Below are 24,121 nucleotides of genomic sequence, written 5' to 3' on the forward strand. Positions count from 1 at the left end.
CAGGGAAGATCAGGGCCGTGGTCCCGGTGGAGGTGCTCGAGGAGCAAACGGAACCGCCCGCTGTGTGTGCTTAGGGGGCATGAGGACTTGGGGTGGGGAGGAGCTGATGAGATTGTGGGGGCAGTGGTGGGAGAGGCTCCCCTGGACGAGCCCTGGGCCGTGCCTTTGAGTAATGGCAGAATTCCTTGTTACAGAGGAAAACTGTCTGCCCAGTCTGAAAAACCCTTACACGATGATAGAAAATTATACACAACGTCTGAAATAACCCAAACCCAGAAAGCAAGCCCGGCTGGGTCTTCAGTGGAGAGTTTGTGGGACAATAGATGAAGGAGGAAGATTGACCCCTTTGTTGTCGCCTCTGTCACGAGCTCGTCCCGTCACAGCAGACGCCTGTTCTCCTAAGCACACAGAAGGAGGTGATGACAAAGTAGACGGCACTCTTGAGGAGGAGGACGAGGTAGGTGTAGTAAGCAGAGTTGTACGTGAACTGCAGCGGCACGGTATCTAGGAGAAGTCATATGATTATTGCCCGTTCTTTCAAAAGGACAGGACACAACTCCTAATACCGTATGTGCTTAGTCACTCAGTTGTGTCCGACTCTTTGCAACCCCATGGACTGTAGCCTGCCAGGCTCCTCTGTCCATGGGGATTCTCCAGGCAAGAATACTGGAGTGGGTTGCCGTGCCCTCCTTCAGAGGATCTTCCCCACCCAGGGATTGAACCCAGATCTCTCACATTGCAGGCAGATTCTTCACCATCTGAGCCACCAGGGAAGCCCAATAAGAGGTGTGGTCACAATTATTTACTCTGATAATCTACATTGGCGTGACACCCCTGTAATACCAAACCCCAAAGTAAACATTTATCATCACAACCACCACCACCAGGACGGCTCAGAATTCAGCTCACAGTTCAAGTCAACAACCTCAGTCAAATTCACTAGAACCTTCCAAAATATTAAAAAGCAAGGTTATATTTTTCATAGAGTCCAGTAGGGAAAATCATTTGTGATAAATTGCTTTCAGCATTTTCTTCACCCTTGCCATATGTCTAAAAAATAATGAGTGATATTCATTAACCACTAACCAAATGCTAAACACTTTTCTGAGAGCTTTGCATGCAAATTTTTAATCTTATTTAATTTTTACAATAACCTATGACCCTATGGAGACATTCCACATAGGTGACCTTATCTCTATAACTCAAAGTGAAAGTGTTAGTTGCTCAGTCATGTCTGACTCTTTGCAACCCCATGGACTGTAGCCTACCAGGCTCCTCTGTCCATGGAGTTCCCCAGGCAAGAATACTGGAGTGGGTTGCCATGCCCTTCTCTAGGGGATCTTCCCAACCCAGGGATCAAACCAGGGCCTCCTACATTGCAGGCGGATTCTTCACTGTCTGAATCACCAGGGAAGCACTCCCCTTCAACTACTGAGTTAGGTGTAATTGGTCCCTATTGGCAGGTGAGGATCCTGCTATTTAGCAATGTAAGTAATGTACCCACATCAATGTAACTAGTAACCAAAGAACTCTAGTCTGTGATAGTTGGAAGCCCAGGTACTTATACCCCCAGCCAGATGTCACTGTGTCAGGGCCTTGGTTTTTGGATTTCTTACTCTATATCAGTGTCTTAGAGGAGGGATTCAAATGTCCTGGGTTGAAATTCCAGATCTAGCTGTGAGACTGGGTACAAGGGACTTAATTAATTTTAGCTCATTGCCCTCATCTGTAAAATGGGGGGAGATTAATATATACCCTCTTAGGAGCTTTATGAGAATCGTATTTAAAACACATGAGAGACATAGTATAAGGCCTTCTGTAAGAATATGAAACTCTCTATAAGCATCAGTTTATGTTATTAGCCACTAGAACAACCAAAGACTCAACATACAGAAAAGCAACTTGGTATCATTTTTGCATAGTCACTGTAATCAAAAGCTACACAATTGAGTGAAACCCCATTGTTGAATAATTCAGAGCCTATCACTGCATCCTGTAATTGAGAATCATCTCACACCAAAACCAGTATTTACTCTGTTAAGATGACTCTTACAGAATGTTGGATTTACTTTTAAAAAAATGTGTAACTTAAAATATATGGACTGTGTAACAGTCTATATAATAGACTTACTTAAGATTTACTTATAGACCGTATAACAGTCTATTTTGCAATACCCAGACTTTCTGATTTTCTACCTTAAACCAAGTCCAAAAGCTTAATTTATCTAGAGGAAAAAAGTGCTATAACATGACATAAAGGCAAATATAGACAAAACTTACTGTTTTCATCTTTCAGACATGCTTTTGTAGAACTAGCGACTTCTAGAAGAGAAAATAGTAGTTAATTATTCATACTTAACAATTTGATACATGATATATATGTATATGCATGTTTGTGTGTATGTATATATGCACACAATACACATACATATATATAAAATCTGCCAATAGAGACAGGAGAGATACTGATCAAATGTATGAATCTTCAAGTTTCAGAAATAATTGGTCTTTCCTACCATAAACCAGGAAAGTTCAAAAGGTAATTTCATCAGGAGGAAAAGAAAATGCTATAGGATGACATGAAGGCAAACATATACAAAAACTTACTACCTTGATCTCTTGCACAAGTTTTTGTAAAATCAGTATCAGTGACTTCTAGAAGAAATGAGAGCAAATATTAATCAATTGTCCACACCCATTATGACAGTGTGTGCATGTATGTATATATATGTGTGTGTGTATATATATGTATAATCTGCTGATAGACAAGTCAGTCGGTTCTTAAAACTATGAAAATTTTTAGCATCACCATTCCAGATAATTGGTCTTTTCTACTTTAAGCCAGAGAAGTTCAAAAGAAGCTAATTAATCAGAAGGGAAGAAAATACTAAAGCATAACATAAAGGTGCATGCAAGCCTGCTAAGATGATTCAGTCATGTCCAAGTCTTTGAGACCCTATGGACTGTAGCCCTCCAGGCTCTTCTATCCATGGGATTCTCTAGGCAAAAATACTGGAGGGGATTGCCATGCCCTCCTCCAGGGGATCTTCCTGACCTAGGAGTCGAACCCATGTCTCCTGTGGCTCCTGCATTGCAGGCAGATTCTTTACCACTGAGCCACCAAGGAAGCCCAACATAAAAGCAAACATACACAAAAACTTACCACTTTCATCTTTCGAACAATCGTTTGGAGGCTCAGTAGTAGTGACAACTGGGGTGAAAACTACAATAAATGAGAGAAAGTATTGTCAATTATTCATGTTCATTATTTGACAGTGTGCATGTATGTTTATTTGTGCATGTGTAACATATATATATGTATGTATGCATGTAGCATATATATATATTATATATATATAACCTGCTGACAGATTAAAATATGAGCCCTACAAATCCAGGAATAGTTCATCTAATACTATATAATTCAGTAGATCTAATTCATATATTGTTTCCTACACATGACAGTGTTTATCCAAAATACAATTTCAAGAAATATTTGCAGAAAGGCAAACAGAAAAAGAGGCTGCTCTACACCTTCAGCATCCACTGCTGATATGAAGAGATGTTCCCAAGATGAACACATCCAATCCTAGAATCCACAACAGAGTCTCATGTTCAAGGGAGTCTGGCTCAGGTAAATTTCCCTTCTAAGCAAAGGAAAGCAGTCACACCTTTCCAAATTACACATGTTCCCAGTATCTTGACTCATGCACATGATTTCTGAATTTGTGGTGTTTGTGGGCAAAATGAAAACAGTATTAATAAGGCTAATAACTAGTGAGCAACTATAACTAGCTTAACTACTTCACATGTGTTACCTTCTTTAATCTTCCAGTGACATTGGAGTGAGGTGTATTTTGGAGGATTTCATGTTACAAAAGAAGAAATAAGGGTCAGAGGGAAAGTGACTGGCAGAGAGTTGTACCAATGGTACCAGTGATGGCAGAGCCAGCATTCAAAGGATCATTGTGAGACATTAAATGAGACAGAGCCCGTGGAAAGCACTTTGTAAAATAAGCCACAGAAAGAGAGAGAAAGTAACCAATGAGCAACAGAATTCTACTACTGTAGACACTAAAAACATCTTTTCCAGATATCTTAATTATTCTTATCAGTGACCTCGTTTATTATAGGAGGTTAACACTTCAGTGCAATTCCAGGGATAGAAAATTCCAGATAAATATTTGTAAAAAGAAAATGGATCCAGGAAAACGGAGTCACAGTGGTTTTTTGGTTTATTCCTGTTCTTCTGGATATGTTCTTATCCATATGGATTTGGTTCTGGTATGCCATTTTATGCCCTCATTGAGATCAGTTTTCTCTCTAAAAAATTAATTTGAGCTGTAAAGGCTTTGTGGTAAATGCCAAGAGTGAAAATATTAATATAATCATCCTCAAGAACTGATCTTAATGTGTCTTAAAACACTCTCTCTGGGACTTCCTTGATGGTACAGTGGGTGGGAATCCATCTGCCAATCCAGGGGACATGGTTTCAATCTCTGGTCTGAAAGATTCCACATGCCACAAGGCAACTAAGCCCATGCCCCACAATTACTTGGCCCTTGCTCCACGGCACAAGAAGCCATTGCAATGAGAAATCCAGGCACCTCAAAGAAGACTAGTCCCCACTGACCACAACCAGAGGAAGCCTGCAGAGAGTAACGAAGACCCAGCACAACCAGAAAAAATTGTTTGTAACTTTATTTCTTTTGCTTACAGTGACTATGTTCATTAAAGATGAACAAACCTCTTATTACTATGAATTGATTGAGGTGAAAAAGTAAAAAAATTTCAGCATAAGTTGCAGTGTATACTAAGACCTCTTTCTCAGTCAAGACTGGTCAAAAACTTGGACCTGATTAGTTTTCTATCCCTTCAAAAATCACTTAATGATTTGTGCTGCCAAATGGATGTGATAGAATTCCAGAAGAGCCATTTCAAATCCTAAAAGATGATGCTGTTAAAGTGCTGCACTCAATATGTCAGAAAATTTGGAAAACTCAGCAGTGGACACAGGACTGGAAAAGATCAGTTTTCACTCCAGTCCCAAAGAAGAGCAATGCCATAGAATGTTCAAACTACTGCACAATTGCAATAATTTCACATGCTAGCAGGGTCATGCTCAAAATCCTCCAAGCTAGGCTTCAACAGCACATGAACCAAGAAATTCTGGATGTTCAAACTGGTTTTAGAAAAGGCATAGGAACCAGAGATTAAATTACCAACTACGTTGGATCATAGAAAAAGCTAGAGAATTTCAGAAAAACATCTACTACTATGCTAAAGCCTTTGTGGGGATCACAACAAGCTGTGGAAAATTCTTAGAGAGATGGGAATAGCAGACCACCTTACCTGCTTTCTGAGAAACATACGAAACAACAGACTGGTTCCAAATTGGGAGAGGGGTACGTCAAGGCTGTACATTGTCACCCTGCTTACCTAACTTAGAGGCAGAGTATATCATGAGAAATGCCAGATTAGATGAAGCACAAGCTGGAATCAAGACTGTCAGGAAAAATATTAATAACCTCAGATATGCAGATGACACCAATTTAATGGCAGAAAGTGAAGGGGAACTAAAGAACTTCTTGATGAAGTTAAAAGAGGAGAGTGAAAAAGCTGGCTTAAAACCCAAGATTAAAAAAAAGAAGATCACGGCATCTGGTCCCATCACTTCATGGTATATAGATGGGGAACAATGGAAACAGTGAAAGACTTCATTTTCTTGGGCTCCAAAATCACTGTGGATGGTGACTTCAGCCATGAAATTAAAAGACGCTTGCTCCTTGGAAGAAAAGCTATGACAAAACTAGATCATGTATTAAAAAGCAGAGATATTACTTTGCCAACGAAGGTCCATATAGTCAAACCTAGGTTTTTCCTGTAGTCATGTATGGATGTGAGAGTTGGACTATAAAGAAGGCTGAGCACCAAAGAATTGATGCTTTTGAACTGTGGTGTTGGAGAAGACTCTTGAGAGTCCCTTGGACAGCAAGGAGATCAAACCAGTCAATCCTAAAGGAAATTAAACCTGAATATTCATTGGAAGGACTGATGCTGAAACTGAAGTGCCAATACTTTGGCTACCTGATGTGAAGAGCCGTATCATTGGAAAAGACCCTGATGCTGGGAAAGATCGAAGGCAGGATGGAAGGGGGTCAAGAGGATGAGATGGTTGGATGGCATCACCAACTCAATAGACAAGAGTTTGTGCAAGTTCCGGGAGATGGTGAAGGACAGGGAAGCTTAGCATGCTGCAGTCCATGGGGTCGCAAAGAGTCAGACACCACTGAGAAACTCAACAACAACACACTATTCTTGAAAGTGAAAGTTAGTCGCTCAGTCGTGTCCGACTTTTTGCATCCCCATAGACTGTAGCCCACCAGGTTCCTCTGTCCATGGGATTCTCCAGGCAAGAATACTGTAGTGGGTTGTCATTCTCTTTTCCAAAGTATCTTCCCAACCCAGGAATAGAATCATATTCTCCTACATTGCAGGGAGATTCTTTACCATCTGAACCACCAAGGAAGCCCATATAATATTCTTAGCTTTTATCAAAAACAAGAAACTTCCCAAAAATAGCATTCGAAATTTACTAAAGAATGAAATTTACAGAAATGCCCTCTTTAGCTATATGGCCATGAAATCCATGGGAAACATTTATTTCAGAAATTAAGTGCCAAGTATCACACATGATAAAAGGGAACTTGTCTCCCCTATGGTAATTATCACCATGAAATTTACCACCCTTTTTATTTTTCCTTAATCACAGAAAAATTAAAACCTAATAGGACAGTTAGAGCCATGATTATATTAAACTGCACTTGGCAAATTTGTTTATTATGTATTTCTTAGAGTAGAATGAGTAGAAATAGAAATTTAGGGCCGTTTCTGTAATCTCAGTGTTGATTAGTTTAAGGAGAGAATATAAATAATACAGTAGATGCATGAATAAATAGACCCATTTATGTTTTGGAATGCAATTTTTGGCTGACTTTATTTCATTTGCTCTTCATTGCAGTCCCAGGACAAAACCAAGGCAAATGTTCAAGCTTGATTTGATCATTCGACAAACTAAGAACCAGAGAAGATAAAGACTTCCTTCAGAAATTCGGACTGGTGCAGAGCCAACGTCTGTGCACATTTTCTATGCTTGGTTCCCACTGCTTAAAAAGGCTTCCTAACCACAGGGAAAAGCACACAGTGATTCCTCTGATGGGCACTGTGGCCTGTGGTCTGTTAGGTGAATTACTCAGACGTTAAGCCCTGAGTCCAGTAAGTTAGAGGACCACCGTCAAGGTCAAGATACACCCAGCACTTTGCCCTCACGGCATGGACACGTCTAGCGTCTGCTCACAGGGGCTGCTTTGGGACGTCGTGCCTGGATCACGAGTGTCCCTGAGTCATCCAGAAAAGTGTACATTCTCTTGACTGAAGTGCATCCTCCTAGGACAGTAATTCACCCGAGTGTGTCCATCCACACATTCCTCCAGACCTAGCATGTGCTAGGGCTACAATAAAAGTATCTTGACAGATCTTTTCTAATAGCAAGAAATACATTCATTATGTACAGTGGGAATACGTTTGCACACTTTAGTCTCACCTGATCTTTAATTACAAATTTTAACTTCAAGGTAGTAAATAAAGTACAAATTTTAACTAAGACCGTAATAAAACGGCAGCAATAAATTATTCTCTTCAGTTGGTCAAAAAGGTCTTTCAAGTTTTTTCTGTAACATCTTATGAAAAACCCAAATAAATTTTTAGCCAACTCAATACTTTTTGTTGAACTGCAATCTGGCTTCCTCATAAGAACATCATTTTGTCATTTAATAACCCACTGTTTCTGACTTATACTTTGAGTAAAAGCAGGATTAAAGTGAGAATGACTGCTTGGTGAGTACAGCATTCCTGAAAGATATATAAATGTTCTTGTTTCCTAATCAACCAAGATAATAAAAAGTGAAATTTCTTTTTGCAAATTTGTTGTGCACTAAGTTGGTAGACACTTTCATATATTTTCTTTCATTTAATCCATACAAAGACCCTAAAATCATCATTGTGACTGTAATATTTTGGAAGATGAAACAGGCTGAGAAAGCTTAAAAATATTTTTTCTTTTTTGTTTTAATGTTCCCTTGATTGTACTATTTTAATTCTAGTGGAAATTTCAGGACATTTATGCTACCATTAAACAGAACAACATCTTAGAAAGACGTGTTTATTTGACTTGACAGAAAAGTTAGGGTATTGTCTTTGAAAAACTGTGTTCTGGGAGGTTATTATTGCTTAGTTGCTAAGATGTATCTGACTCTTCTTTTGTGACCCAGGCTCCTCTGTCTGGAATTTCCAAGGCAAAAGTACTGGAGTGGGTTTGTGTTTCCTAATCCAGGGATCTTGCCAACCCAGGACTCAAACCCGTGTCTCCTCCATTGGCGGGTGGATTCGTTACCACTGAGCCGCTAGGGAAGCCCAAGGGAGGTTATATTTATATTTATGTTTATATTCACATACCTTCTTTCACTGCAGGAAAAAGAATCTCTTGATCTTTTCTTCCTGCATTTTTATCATGTTTGACGATACATATGTGCTCTTTCTTCATGGAGTTTTCTGTCACTGTCAGCCAGCTGAGCTTCATGTATGTGTCATTGGTCTTCATGGTATTTCCCTGCTGGGATGGCAGAATCCTGTCACCATTCTTTTCTTTCCAAGAAACCTTAATAACATCAGGGAAAAATTTTTCCAGGAGACAAAGATACGTTGCAGCCTGTTGATGGTTGACTTCATTAATCGAAGGAAGAAAAATTGTGGGTTTGGGGGAAATATCTGCAGGAAGTTTTTTATCTGCAGAGGGAGATAGAAAAGAATTTATTATTATTATTTTTTTAATATTATTTTATTAGTTGGAGGCCAATCACTTTACAACATTTCAGTGGGTCTTGTCATACATTGACATGAATCAGCCATATAGTTACACGTATTCCCCATCCCGATCCCCCCTCCCACCTCCCTCCCCACCCGACTCCTCAGGGTCCTCCCAGTGCACCAGGCCCGAGCACCTGACTCATGTATCCCACCTGGGCTGGAAATTTAAAATGGTTATTAGAGAAATACGGAGAACCATGGAATAAACTAGCATGTAATAAAAGGAAGAAAACTTGTCACTGAATTAGTGCTCACTATGGATTCCTTTCACAGTGGATTATAAGGGACTTACTATCCTTCTTATTTTCAATAGGAAGAGATGTTCAAGAGGTTATGTAGCTTGCCCAAAGTCACAGCTAGCATAGTAGAACCTGAATCACACATTGGCCTTTGTTCTTTTTCCACATGGTAAGATGGGTTATGAGTTTTATTTCCTTCCAAAATTCATGGACACATTTGTTTTTTTAACATCTCTTTTGTTCTATCATAGTGGAGCCTGTCTTAAAGTGGATGGATGGGCTTTCCTAATGGCTCAGTGGTAAAGAATTCCTTCTGCCAATGTAGGAGACACACATTCGATCCCTGATGCGGAAGATCGCACATGCCTCGAGCAACTAAGCCCCTGCACCACAACTATTGAGCCTGTGATCTAGAGCCCTGAAGACAGGACTACTGAGCCCTTGTGCTGCAACTATGAAGCCCCATGCCCTAGAGCCCAAGCTTCAAACAAGAGAAGCCACTGCAATGAGAAGCCGGCACTGCAATGATGAGTAGCCCCACTCTCTCAAACTAGAGAAAAGCCCATGTTGAGGCAAAGAAGATGCAACACAGACAAAAATTTTAAAAATAAAATTATATTTAAAAAATGAAATATTTGGGTGTGTGGTGGGAATGAGAGTGGGGGAGAAGTCCAGGTAACTCTGATAGTTTCTCTAGAGGTGAGAATCTTTGACTTTTTGCTTTTTTCAAACTTTTAATTTTATATTTGAGTATAGCTGATTAATAATGCTGTGCTAGTTTCAAATGTACAACAAAGTGATTCAGTTATATGTATACATGTATCTCTTCTTTTTCTTTTTTTTATTATTATTTTTTTTATTTTTCAGTGGGTTTTGTCATACATTGACATGAATCAGTCATAGAGTTACACGTATTCCCCATCCTGATCCCCCCTCCCACCTCCCTCTCCACCCGATTCCTCTGGGTCTTCCCAGCCCACCAGGCCCGAGCACTTGACTCATGCATCCCACCTGGGCTGGTGATCTGTTTCACCACAGATAATATACATGCTGTTCTTTCAAATTCTTTCCCCAATTAGATTGTTACAGAATATTGAGAAAAGTTTCCTTCCCTGTGCTATATACAGTAGGTCCTTGTTGGTTATCCATTTTAAATATAGCAGTGTGTATATGTCAGTCTCAAAGTCCCTAGGTGTCCCTCCCTCCACCCTTCCCCCCTGTAACCACAAGTTTGTTCTCTGAGAGTCGGTTTCTATTTTGTAAATGATTTCAATTGTATCATTTCTTTCTAGATTCTACATATAAGAGATATATGACATTTATCTCTTTCCCGATCTGAATTACTTCATTTGGCACGACAATGTCCAGGTCCATGCATGTTGCTGCAAGTGGCATTGTTTCATCTTTCTAATGGCTCAGTACTATTCCAGTTATGTATATATGCACACACACACCCCATGTCTTCTTTACCCGTTCTTCTGTCATTGGACAATTAGGTTACTTTCAGCTCTTGGATATTGTGAATAGTGCTGCTATGAACACAGAGGGGCTTGCATTTTTCAGACCATGTTTTTCTCTGGGAATATGCCCAGGAGTTGGGGTTGCAGGATCATACGGCAGCTCTGTTTTTAGTCTCTTAAAGAACATCCCTACTGCTGTGCATAGTCACTGCACCAGTTTGCATTCCCACCAACAGTGTAGGAAAGTTCCCTGCTCTCTACTATTTTCCCTTCCTATCCTGTTTTGTAACTTGTGCTCTCTTTGGCCACATAACTCATCCTCATGTTTTGCAACTCTGTGGAGCTTCATTTAACTACCCTGGAATGAACCATATTTATCTTAGTTTGTCAACAAAGGTCCGTCTAGTCAGGGCTATGGTTTTTCCAGTAGTCATGTATAGATGTGAGAGTTGGACTATAAAGAAAGCTGAGCGCCAAAGAATTAATGCTTTTGAAGTGTGGTGTTGGAGAAGACTCTTGAGAGTCCCTTGGACTGCAAGGAGATCCAACCAGTCTATCCTAAAGGAGATCAGTCCTGGGTGTTCATTGGAAGGACTAATGTTGAAGCTGAAACTCCAATATTTTGGCCACCTGATGCAAAGAGCTGACTCATTGGAAAAGACCTTAATGTTGGGAAAGGTTGAAGGCAGGAGGAGAAGGGGACGACAGAGGACGAGATGGTTAGATAACATTACCGACTCAAAAGACATGAGTTTGGGTAAACTCCGGGAGTTGGTGATGGACAGGGAGGCCTGGTGTGCTGCAGTTCATGTGGTCGCAGAATCAGACACGACTGAGCGACTGAACTAAGCTGAACTGATCTTACTTCTCATATAAGTAAATGTCAGTAGGAAATTTATTGTATCTTTAGATAATATACAGTCATTTTTTATAATGGGAATTAGTGTCCCTACATACTTGACAATCTGTGATGTTGAATTTACAGCTTCAAATGTGGATTCACCTGCCCATTTCTGAACTGATGGGATTCTTCTGGTGGGTTTCTAATTTTATATAACATCCAAACTTCAGATCTGAAAACTTTCAGATTTTTAAGTGGAGGAGTTGATTGTTTACAGTGCCTTGAATTTGGAAACAAAATAGCAATATTTCCAAAACTTCCAATAAAAATGTATCATTTTCTGACATGCTTTATATAAACCTTATCAAGTAATGCATTTATCAGAATTTTGCTTCACTTTAGAGAATGCTTACCAAGGCACATTTTCTTTTGAAATTTCATTTCAGGTTTGGGCATGGTTAAGAACGCACAGTATTTTGACTCTGTGTCTCCCCCAGTTTTAAATCTACCCTATAAGTTTGCTGAACTTCTTTAGAGCTGCATGGTTTACTGTGTTTTCATCTGCTAAATAAAGTATACATATAATTAAAAATTAAATGCATGCTTCCTGAATTTCTTATAGACATGGTGTCAACATATATAACAAAACATAGTTTGCAGATGATCCCACTTAAATGCTGGAATGTTTCTTGATTATATATTTATGGTTAAATTATAAATTATATGAAAATATGAATTTATAAATGTTAAAAGTCTTTCCAATTTATTTCCAAATGAGACACAAATACTTTACTCATATTCTCTTTGAGCTAGTTTAGCATTCCGAGGTCAGTTTCTTAAGAACAGAAAAATCAAACTTCTCATTTGAAAAGAAAAAGAAAAAAATTCTTGAGAAATTTTTCCTCTGTAGCAAAATTCCTGAGAAGTAAGCAAACAGAGGTCATTTTAAAACTTAACATTGTAAATACAATTATGTCCTAGTGTGTTTAATTTTATACACCTCACTCATGGTGTAAATACTATTTTATTGATTATAATAGTAAGATACTGTATATTTCTCCCATCACATACTGTGTTTTTATTGCTTAAGAGTACTCTATTTTTCCTTATATTTTATAAATTAAATAATTAGAACTATTTCACATTTAAATAAGCAAATTATATTATGAACTTTGTATCTGTATTTAATTGACTTCATATCACGATCATTTAACTTATGAATTAAAATTTTTCTGATAAATAAGATCATGAAGCCCAAATTTATTGGCTAAGGGTCAATAAATGTTTGTGTTAGAGATGATATCAATGAAGTGAAAGGATTCAGATGTAAAGCACATAGAACAACAAATATAAAAACATTTTCACTTCATTTTTCTTGACAAATAGAAAGCAGTCTGTTAAAGAGAGACAAATACCTCCCAATTCAATTCTGTGTGTGTGAGTGGACAGTAAGATAACTTTTTGTTTAAGGAGTTAGAAGTACAACTGCATCCTCTGAAGAATTTCTCTTCTGTCAATATTTTTGGCTGCAAACAACTCTCCTTCCTGGGTGCAGCTTTCCCTTCGCATTTGAATGGAGTGTGGACACACCTATCCAGCACCGACAATGTGTTACACGCGTGTCAGGGACACTGATGACAGGCTTTCACTGAATTCTCATGCAATACTTGCTGGACACATGTGGCTGTTCCATTTTGAGGATTCAGAAACCGAGGCCAGAGAATAACTGACCAAGTGCTCATAAACAGTAAATGGTAGACCCAGACATCCTGATCAGAGTGACTCCAAAGCCAGGGTCTTTGAAAACACCCCTTTGCCATCAGGAAAGGAAATGTGTCAGCTCACAAAAGTTACCTATAATAACCAACTTTGGCCTTGAACCAAACACTTTCATGATGATCACATATATTATACAGGAACCCTTTATATAAGTCCACATGTTCACAAAGCCAAACCCTACTATATTTTCGCACACTTGTCTATGGTATGCTCTAAGGATTTGTTTTAATATCTTTCCTAAACTCCTACATCTAATCCCCATTTACATTCCCATTTTCCCAAATATTTTAAACTATTATTCCAATTTGTTTCTTGCCTTGCCTCCAACACCTTGCCAAAAAATGCCCTTCTTCAGGTACTTACCTAGGACGAAAACTTTTGTTCCATCACCAAAGATCATGTTGTTTAAATTCCACAGTGATTCAACCTGTGGCAAAAACTTTAGACTAATTTAGCTTCTCTGAGTTCTTTAAATCCTATTGGAATCGTGACAGCCTGGGATACAAGAGTCCAAGTTTCTGGTCCTGATTCACTTTGCTCATAACAGATTCCATGGCTGAGCTAATCAGATTAATTAAAGCTTTTGGTGTTTGTTTATTTGAAAACATAGTGTTAGCATGAATCAGTTCGACATCCCTTTTAATGCTGAAGTGAGGCCAATATGAAACAAGATATGAAAAAGTGATTTTATTAAAAATGCTATGGAAAAGAAAGACCATAATAATTATTACTATCATTATTATTAGTGATTTCCTATTATTAGCTGACTGTGTGCTCCAACATAATATTTTAATATCTTGGGATCAGGACTTGCCCTTACTGATGAGAATTCAGTGTTTTGGGGTTACAACTGAAGTCTATGGCAACTAACTGTGAAGATTGGTTCCTTTTTTTGCCTTCTACTATGCTCCACATGTCAGGAATTCTCAAAGCCATTGTCACAGGACACGTGCTTTTCGCTTAAAGGCAATTGTTTGTCTAGTCTTACCCGCTATATTTTCAGGGTTAAGCAACTCAAAGGGAACATTGGCTAAAGCCTAATATGTATAGTCAGTATATGGAATTACTTCACTTGTGTTGTCCAAAACAAATGGCTTCCCCCTCCTGCCCAATCAACAGCACAATTAATATTTTTCCAAGCTTTTACTAGAAATTTCAGCCTCAGACTGACTTCTCTCCAGCTCATGTGTAGATTTCAGCTTGCAACTCTTGGCCTTCAAGGCAGGATGATAAGAGAAATGGTAGGATGCCTGGTTCTCAAATCCTATTATTGTAATGTTGGATTGTGAAAACCTTACCTGCCTGACCCTATCTGCTGAGGGTCACCATCTGTGAATGACATTAAATGTTATGGTATCCATAACATTGATGAACTGGCAGTATAAATGGGTTTGATTAAAGATCATTTCTTCCATTTTATAAAGTGGATGTTGAAGACTATATCCCATCTTTATTTCACTTTTCTCTTAACTTTGTGTATTAGAGTCCTTTTCTAATTTTATGTTGTAAAAGCACATCATATTAAAAAATTTGGTGTGCTTATTTTATCAGCTAATAAAAAGTATGTATTCCACCACCTTTTCATTTTTTTCTTTTTAATATTCACTTTTTTAATTGAGATAGAGCAGACACATAGCTCTCTTACCATTGAGCATTAAAATCTTAACCTGTGCTTTCTGCTAGAAGTCCTTTTTCCTCCTGCTTCCCTGAGTGCCTTTGATCTTATTTCTTGCCCTTCCTGTACATGGCATTTTCTATCTTAGGTCTTCACAAATAAATTTTGGAAACATGCAATTTAAATAAACAGAAGCACTGTTTTCACACATGAGTAATAATACAAATTATAACCTATTACAAATTAAGAAGTAAATCAAATAATCAATTTAAAAGATCAAGCTACAGAGGAGTAAATGTTCAGAATATAAAAATTTAGACTTCATTTTTCTCACCTTGTGTAAAGGCCCAGACTCTGTCCTTTGGAATAAACAAGTCTCTACTGAATCCCAATATTTGCCACAGTAACTTGTTATGTGACTTTAGGCAAGTACCTGAACTTCTCTAAACCTCAGTTTTCTTATCTGTGGAATGGGAAGACAAGGGTTCCTTTTGAGGAAAAGATAAGGCACTGAAACTACTTATTATGATGTCTAGCCCTCAGTAAATAGTAGCTGATATTATTATTATTCTCTTTGGTGGGACAATTTGGGGTCATTTTATCAAATTCTTTGGACAGATGAAATATATGAATTTTATAAGCAGTAACTATTACATCATTTGAGAAAGAAACAAACTCATCAATGCAAGATCTGTTGTTTCTCTGGCAACCATAGGCCATAGAATATGGGCCCAATCAAGCTAGCATCTAGAATGCTTTTCCACTGGACTATAAGCTGTTGGAGTGTTGGGATTTATTCTGTCTGTGTCTTGTTCACACTTCTGTCTCCAGCTCCACACAGAAACTGTCCTCAAAAAATGTTTGCTGAGAGAATGAGCAAGTGAGGATGTCCAACCATGCAGACTCTTTTCATGGACTTTGGAGCTGAGATGGCTTGAGCTCACAAATTCCATTACACTGGTCCATTTCCAAGCAATGCAGCAAGAATTGTCATGACATAAATTCTGACTGCTCTCAGCTTCCCTCTGTGAAGCTAAAGTAATAAGAAGTGGGATTTGCAAATGTTATACAGTCATTTATTGTAAGAAATTTTGTTTGCATTGCTGTTAGGTCTTAGGTGAAAATCAGTACTACAGGTTTTGCAAGTTACTGGGGAAAAACTACAGAGAATAGAAAATTTTAAAAATTCTCACTTAATAAGCCATTTATAAGAAAAGGAATTTTTCCTTGTAAATTCCTTTACAAAAAAACTTTACTGACATAAACTTTGCCAACAACTTTACTGACATAATGACATATTATGGTAATGGTGTAAATATATTGAAACATAAATGAAACAATGAAACAGATATGGTCCTTAAAATATTTTAATATCTAGCCTGAGTCCCTTGTGCGTGTGTGTGTGTTTCTGTGTGTGTGTGTGTGTATGTTCTAAAAGATGAATTTCAGTGACTTACAAGCAGGAAGTAGTTTTGCTTCCATGTAATCCATATACAGTGGCCACTAGCTGTAAAATTGTAGTTCTCATGATGAGGCCAAGTATGTGGCAGTCAGATAAGGGAGATTGTTTTTTTTTTTTTTTTTTTCTTAAAAGCATCTATCAGTCTTTCATGACTAAAGTAAAAATAGAAAAAAAGTTACTTACCACAGGGAGCTACAATGAGCTTAGTTCCTTCTCCAAACATCTTCTTCCAACCTGAGCTGTCATACTGATTCAGGCTCCTACAGTGATCTCAGCCTTCTCCTACCTTCATGAAGTGACTAGCAGTTTAACAACTTTGGGCTGGCAATTTGACTTTCTGAATTATTTTGGAAGTCCTTGATAATAGGTTTTATGGCATCTGATATTTTATAAGTTTTCCTCAGATCAATGGGCCCAAATATCTGTTTTCCATGGTGGACTAATCATTGACAATACTGATAAAAAATGAAAAGAATAAAAGCAGGAAAAGAAGAGTTTGACACCAGCAGGTTAACCACCTGTTCTGCTTTCCCACATTTCCAGGAAGAGTATTCAAAGCATTAAGACTTTTAAAAATTTCCAGGTGCTCAGCTGTGTTGAAACTGCTCAGAGTTCACATCAAAGGAAAAGCTCTTCCGTTCTCACAAACACCAGGGCTGCTCAGTTAGTGATTTGGGAATATATTTCTGAAAGGAGGAAACTCTTCAGTAACTGAAAATGCAAATTTGCCAGTTCACATGTACTTCAGAAATGTGGACAAAGTTCTCCATTCATCGGGTAACATGATTCTGTTTTGGGGGGAGGGAGAGTAGTGTTGACTTACAATGTTGTTGGTTTCTAAGGTGAAAACCAATATACATGTTTTGCAAATTATTGGAGAAAGGAGAATGATTTTTTTTTAATCTTAAATGATAGAGAAAATTCAGAAAATTGTTTGTCACTTAATAGACCATTTACAACAAAGTGATTCAATTATACATATATATATATTCTTTTCCAATATGTTTATTACAGGATATTAAATATAGTTCCCTATGCTATACACTAGGACCTTATTGTTTATATATTTTACATGTAATAGTTTGTATCTGCTAATCCCAAATTCCTAATCTAGCCCTTTCCCACCCCTTCCCCCTTTGGTAGCTATAAGCCTGTTTTCTATGTCTGTGAGTCTGTTTCTGTTTTGTAAATAAGTTCATCTGTGTCATATTTTAGAGTCCACATATAACTGATATCACACGGTGTTTGCGTTACTGTGTCTGATTTCATTTAGCATATCATCTCTAGGCCCATCCATATCACTGCGAATGGTGTTATTTAATTCTTTTTTAGGGCTGAGTAGTATTCCACTGTGTATATATACCACCTCTTCTTTATCCATTCATCTGTCAATGGACATTAGGTAGGTTCCATGTCTTGGCTATTGTAAATATTGGTGCTATGAAATTTGGGTGCATATATCTTTTTGAATTATAGTTTTGTCCAGATATATGCCTAGGAGTGAGATTGCTGGATCAAATGGCGACTCTATTTTTAGTTTTTTAAGGAACCTCCATAATGTTCTCCACAGTGGCTACAGCAATTTACAGTCCCATCAACAGTGTAAGAGGGTTCCTTTTATTCACCATCTCTCCAGCATTTGTTATTTGTAGACTTTTTTAATGAATGCATTCTGACCAGTGTGAGGTGAATCTTCATTGTTTTGATTTGTATTTCTGTAATAATTAGTGACAGGCAACATGATTCTTTACCACACTAATTAGAAATGAGAACACAAGTTCTGTGATGACTTATTATCTTTCATAGGCTAAAAGAAGAAATTTGTAGAATACTATTTTACCTGAAATTATAAATTCCTTATTTAAACTAAAATTTGAGAGCTAAGGCCAGTTCTCTTATGATGAAAGAAGAAATGTCTTCCGGACTGTTCTGTAATCTTAAGTCACTCAATTGGATAAAGAGAAAAAGCAATTGCCAGAAGCAGCTGAATGCTCCTCTGAGTACAGAGGAGTTCATTTGCCAGGACACAGACAGGACCGACCCTGACTATCCCCATGTCCACTCCAGACCCACCTCGTCATTGTTAAATCCCTTACTGCACCAAGCATAGTGCCTTCCCTGTGGAGATAAATCTATATGATAGATATTATTGGTACAAAAGAAAAACGTTAAAATAAAGCTGTAATTCTTTAATATAGTGCTTACACTATATTTTCAAAAACAGTTACACTCATTAGCTCCTTTTATGTAAATGATGGTATTTTGAGCCAAGAAACAAGTTTCCACAGAGATGGGGATGTAACATAAGGATGGATGATCAGGTAGAATATGATAGCGCTGGTATGCAAACATTTCTGTAATACCAAGTGCCCACCGTGTGCTACAGTAGGGAACATGGAATCATTCAATACTGTTTTTCATTCTTTTTAAAACAATTTTTAGTTCCTTTTGGAATATGGTTGATTAACAATGTTCTGTCAGTTTCAGGTGTACAACAAAGTGATTTTAATTCTAATTTTGCCTATTACCTGCTTGATTTATTTGCAATCTGACACTCAGTGTTCTAACTCTGAATATGTAGTAAGAACACGTTTTGTGTCTCACATGTCTCACATCATTATATATAATGATGTCTCACATCATTACAAGGAAGATGCATAGCACAGTTCAGATATAACACAGGAGTTCAGTGGATCCATGACCTGTATTTCCTTCCTCTCTGTTCCTTCTCCTTTTGGAAGGAGGCAGGTCACAGAGATACCACGGAGGGGACCTAATGTGGACTGGGGTACACCCTTTGCATCCCTTAGTTCCTTGACTTGAATGATAGCATTGGTATCTCCTGACAGAAGAACTCTCTGTCATGGGGTCCTAGAGATCTCAGCCTTGCCTCCCAGTATACACTCTGTGATGGAGCTTCATGGTCAAGGCTGTGGGGCAGCCACACCCATCTTTGTCCTTCAGGGAGATCCCCACCCATCTCACACCTAACGTGAGCAAGGAAGGAGCTGACTGTAAATGTCCTATTTTTCCTGTGCCAAAGAGGTATGGAAAATTAATGTCAGAAAATTTGATTCAAAAATTCATAACTATATACCAATAAAGTTTTAAAAAAATTAGTAAAAATCTATTACTATTCCACTCTATCACACTGCCCTCAATGAACATGACCTGGGGCATTAGCACAATACACAGCCATGCCTTTGCCATCCTGCATCCCTCACTTTGAGAGAGACAGACTAGCTAAAATGCTTCCCAAAGTGAGTGACAGTCTTGGGACCATTTCTTTCATCCTGGCAGTGATTACCCTGAAAACGAGATCACCCAAGAAAGATATACTCTAGGTTTCTAAACATGTCTCAGTAGGATTTTCATGCAGAGAAGAGATAATCTATCACCATGGAGGTTGCAACTGACATTAAGTGGTATAATTCCAAGAGAGAGACATTTTGGAACGGTTATATTCTGCTTTAGACCTGAGGAAACTGATGCCTAAAAGCGTGAAGATCTTGCTCAAGGTCACAGAGCTCATATGTGAAAAGCCGGAGTCAGTGAGGGGTGAGAATAGGGTTCACGCCATAGTCGAGGTTCACAGCAGGGACACTGGGCTGTCTCTTCCTGGGGACTGTGGACCATGTATTAATAGCTCTGTAAGGACATGGGTGACGAGCTGGTTCTTGTTGGCCACATTGTCACCAGTTCAAAAAATTCACTCTCTGTGGAGTCTGGCATTGGTGTGGCTGCAAGAACAGGAAAGAGTTGTATTAGGATGATGGGGAAGATGAAGTGAGCGAACATGAAACAGAGCTAGAGTAAGCTTCTGTCCCCTTTACCTCCACCTCTTCTAACACCTACTGGGGGGCGGGGATCTTAGCTTTGAATTAGGCCTTCAGGGAAGGGTTGGGGGTTGGGCTCTTTCAGAAGGAAAGCATATATGAATTATACATTTCTAACTGCAAAATCGGAGCTCAGGGAGGTAGACAATGAGTTTAGGAATCTGCAGGACCAATTCAGAATTTTTTACACTTTCCTTTTATTCATTGTTTTACCATTGCTATTAAGCTGTACATAAACTTTGAATTTCCACTTGAAAAGGGTCTAAATTCAGCTTAAACTTCAAAAAGATTTTATTCTCTCTCTCATACAACATCAGGGGCTTTCCTGTTTTGGGGTTGAAGAATCAGTGACACAGGCTTTTTTTTCCCCCTTCTTTTCATAAGAAGGTAGTGAATATAGTGATAAGTGATTTGTGTGATTTTCCTGTAAATGCAGAGATCAGAGGCATATACTTTTAGCTGTTCAACCTTCTCATTTTATAGAAGAGAGCAGAATAGCCAGAGATTCACTCAAAATTCCATATGTGGTGACATTCAAGGAGACGTATATAACAGGATATTGAATATAGCTCCCTGTTCTAAACAATAGGACCTTTTTGCCAACCCATTCTATATATAATAGTTTGCATCTGCTAATCCCAAGCTCCCAGTCCTTCCCTCCCCCACCCTCCTTCCCCTTGGCAACCACATATCTGTTCTCAATGCCCCTGAATCTGCTTCTGTTTCATAGATAGGTTCATTTGTGCCATATTTTAGATTCCACATATATGTGATATAAAAGGGTGTCTGTCTTTCTATTTTTAACTTACTTCACTTAGTATGATAATCTCTAATTGTATTCATGTTACTGCAAATGGCATTATTTTATTCTTTTTTATGACTGAGTAGTATTTCATTGTGTATATGCACCACATCTTTTTTTTTTCCATTTATTTTTATTAGTTGGAGGCTAATTACTTTACAATATTGTAGTGGTTTTTGTCATACATTGACATTATTCATTCATTTGTTGATGGAAGTTTAGGTTGTTTGCATGTTTTGACTATTGTGAACTATACTTCGAGGAAAATAAACTAAAAAGAAAAAAACAAAGAGAAGAGTAAAGCAGAGAACCTGATGTCTCATCCAGGGTTAACTGCATCAACATGAGGATTTTTATCAACTCAAACTCAAGAATGTCAGGCATGCCAATAGATGAGGACGCTGAGACATTGCCAGTATTGTTTCCTGGGCTTCGAACTGCTGTCTCTTCCCCCGCAAAATGGTAACAATGGGTGAACAACTTAGAGACTGGAATCAGGCATACACTTCCAGGCTCAGCTTTCAAACATTTTGTGGCAGGTCTACAGTCCTTCACCCTTGAAATCACTTATGTGACATTTTATCTATGTACCCTTCGAGGGAAATGGTCAGATTTTTATATTTTCAGTCAATACCAGAGCTATCCATTAGAAATAAATGTGTCACCAATTCAAGCCATAGATGAAAATGTTTTGGCTTCTGCATTAAAAAAAAAAAAGGACATTTAAAATGAATATTAGGACTATTTCTACTTAGTCCAAGATATCCAAAATATTTCAACAGTAAGCCAATATAAAAATAATTAAGGAGATATTCCATTTTTTTTTTCTGCGACTATCTTCAAAATATAGCTTGTGTTATAGACATATAGCCCATCTCAGCTTGGACTCTTGAACTAAGTACATTTCAAGGGCTCAGTAGCTGGACGTGTTCAGTAGCTGTTGGATTGGGCAGCCCAGAGTTTCCTCCACATGCTGCAGACAAGCTGAACTGGACGATCTTTAGAAAAGTCCCCGCCGTCTGCACAGCTTTTTACCCGGGTCAGCTTCAGCTCCCACCAGATTTTATCTGCAGAAGCCCTAGAGTGCGGGGAGTCGTCAGGATACTGAGAGATCACCCCAGGGGAACCTAAGGGACCCGGAGGCGGTGGCAGTTGCCAGGTCTGGGCGCGCAGTGGGTCTCAGCATTTTGTGCGGGTCCCGGGGCTGCGCGCACTGCTGTGCCGATGCCCAGGCAGCGCAGTAGTACACGCCCTCGTCGCTCTTCGCCAGCTGCCTCAAGGACATGGTGCAGCTCTGGCCGTCCGCGCCGCGGGCCGCGTTGACTTTATCACCTGTTAGGACCGAATCCCACTGCACATCCCGCTTGGACAAGGCTAGATAGAGAAGCCTCTCCGGGGCCTGGCCCTCCAGCTGGCGGAACCAGTGGACGTAATCCACAGACCTGCTGACCCGGCAGGACATAGTGACAGCTCTGCCCGCGTGCCCCACCATCATGGACGACTGGGCAACCCTGAGGTCCTGCTGGACACCTGCAAGGGGTGAGAAGAGGGCAGGCTGAGCCCGCAGTCTCCGCGTGCGTCCCGCCCGGCCCCCGGGGAAGGCGCGGGCACTCACCTGGAACCACGAGGGCCCAGAGGAGGGCCAGGCGGCCCAGCGCGGCTCTGCCGCCTGCCCCGAGGGACGAGCCCATGGTGGTGGGGCTCAGATTGCCCGGAGCCTCCCCACCTGGGTGTGTGATGGAGGTCAGCTCAGGGTCTGAGTGGGTGCTCCTCCCGGGCTACCGGGGGCAGCGGGTGAGAGAAATAAGGGAGGGGCGGAGGAGGGAGGGGCCAGAGGGAGGAGACGGGAGTCCGACCGCGGGGTGACGGGTGGAGTGATAAACGAGACAGTTCTGAGAAGCACTAACGGATATTGGTGGAGTAATAAAACAGGAATACAGAGGTCGGTGATTGGGCAGCAAATGTACTTTGGCAGTGGGCTAACTGATTTATGTTCATTGTTTTATTAAATCCTGAAACCTTGTGGGATAAAGAATATCTTCGGTTTAGAAATGGGGAAAGCTGGGGCTATTTTATTTCATTTTGTTTTAACTTTTATTTTAGAGTATAGTCGATTTACAGTGTTGTGTTAGTTTCAGCTGTACGGCTTTGCTGTACTATACTACACTCTAAAATAAAAGTTAAAACAAAATATATATCCTTTTCCAGATTCTTTTCCCATAAAGTTTATTACAGAATATTGAGTAGAGTTCACTGTGGTAAACAGTAGGTCTTTGTTGTTTATTTTATATAAGGTGGTAATTTAGTCTCAGAATTGTGTCCTTTGCTTTGCGACCCCATGGACTGTAGCCTACAAGGCTCCTCTGTTCATGGGGATTCTCCAGGCAAGAATACTGGAGTGGGTTGCCATGCCCTACTCCAAGGGATTTTCCCAACCCAGGATCGAACCTGGTCTCTTGCATTGCAGGTGGATTTTTTTACCAACTGAGCCACCAGAGAAGCCCATTTTGTATATAGTAGTGTGTATATATTAATCTCAAATTCTTAATTTATCCCTTCCCCAAAGGAGATGGTTTTTAAGTCACTGCATGCCCAAGAAGAATTAGGTTGGGATTTGAAGCCAGGTCTGGCTGGTGACAAATCTCATGCTCTCTTTGGCCACTTTATCCCCACAGAGCAGTGAGTGCCCTGCTAATTTGGGAGGAAAAGACAAGCCCAGAATAACCATCCTTGCTGAAAAGTCCTGCTGCTATCTGAGCCAGCATTGGGTTGTATCCTCCAAGGGTACCATCAGTGGGAGACTAAAATTTCCAAATAATATGATAGCTGTGTAGTTTTGGGTAAGAGGTTTCACCTCCTTTTTTCCTTCTGTGAAAAGGGAAGTCATGGGGTTGCAGGGAGAGTAAACAGGAACATGTGAGCACAGTGTGCGGTCCAGTCCCAGAGGCAGAGAAAGAGCTCAGGAAATGGTAGGGCTTATTGTTTACCTTGAACCTGGATGTGTATGCATACTCAGTCATTCTGCTGTGTCCAACTATCTGTGACCCCAGGGACTGTAGCCCACCAGGCTCCTCTGTCCATGGGATTCTCCAGGCAAGAAAACTGGAGTGGGTAGCCATTCCCTTCTCCAGGGGATCTTTCTGACCCAGGGGTTGAACCCAA

At 39.5% G+C, this 24,121-nt stretch overlaps 1 gene segment (V, D, J or C); it reads right to left on the reverse strand.

Moving 5' to 3' along the window:
• Positions 1 to 31: 31 nt before the first annotated feature.
• Positions 32 to 22,679, reverse strand: LOC136170585 (T cell receptor gamma constant 2-like). The segment is given in 8 exon segments: positions 32 to 504; positions 2,281 to 2,322; positions 2,611 to 2,655; positions 3,164 to 3,223; positions 8,515 to 8,844; positions 13,608 to 13,671; positions 22,188 to 22,489; positions 22,575 to 22,679. Coding segments are annotated over 8 exon segments (1,062 nt in total).
• Between the last annotated feature and the right edge of the window lie 1,442 nt (positions 22,680 to 24,121).

The sequence above is a fragment of the Muntiacus reevesi genome, chromosome 6, assembly GCF_963930625.1.
Source record: "Muntiacus reevesi chromosome 6, mMunRee1.1, whole genome shotgun sequence".
Taxonomy (NCBI): Eukaryota; Metazoa; Chordata; class Mammalia; order Artiodactyla; family Cervidae; genus Muntiacus; species Muntiacus reevesi.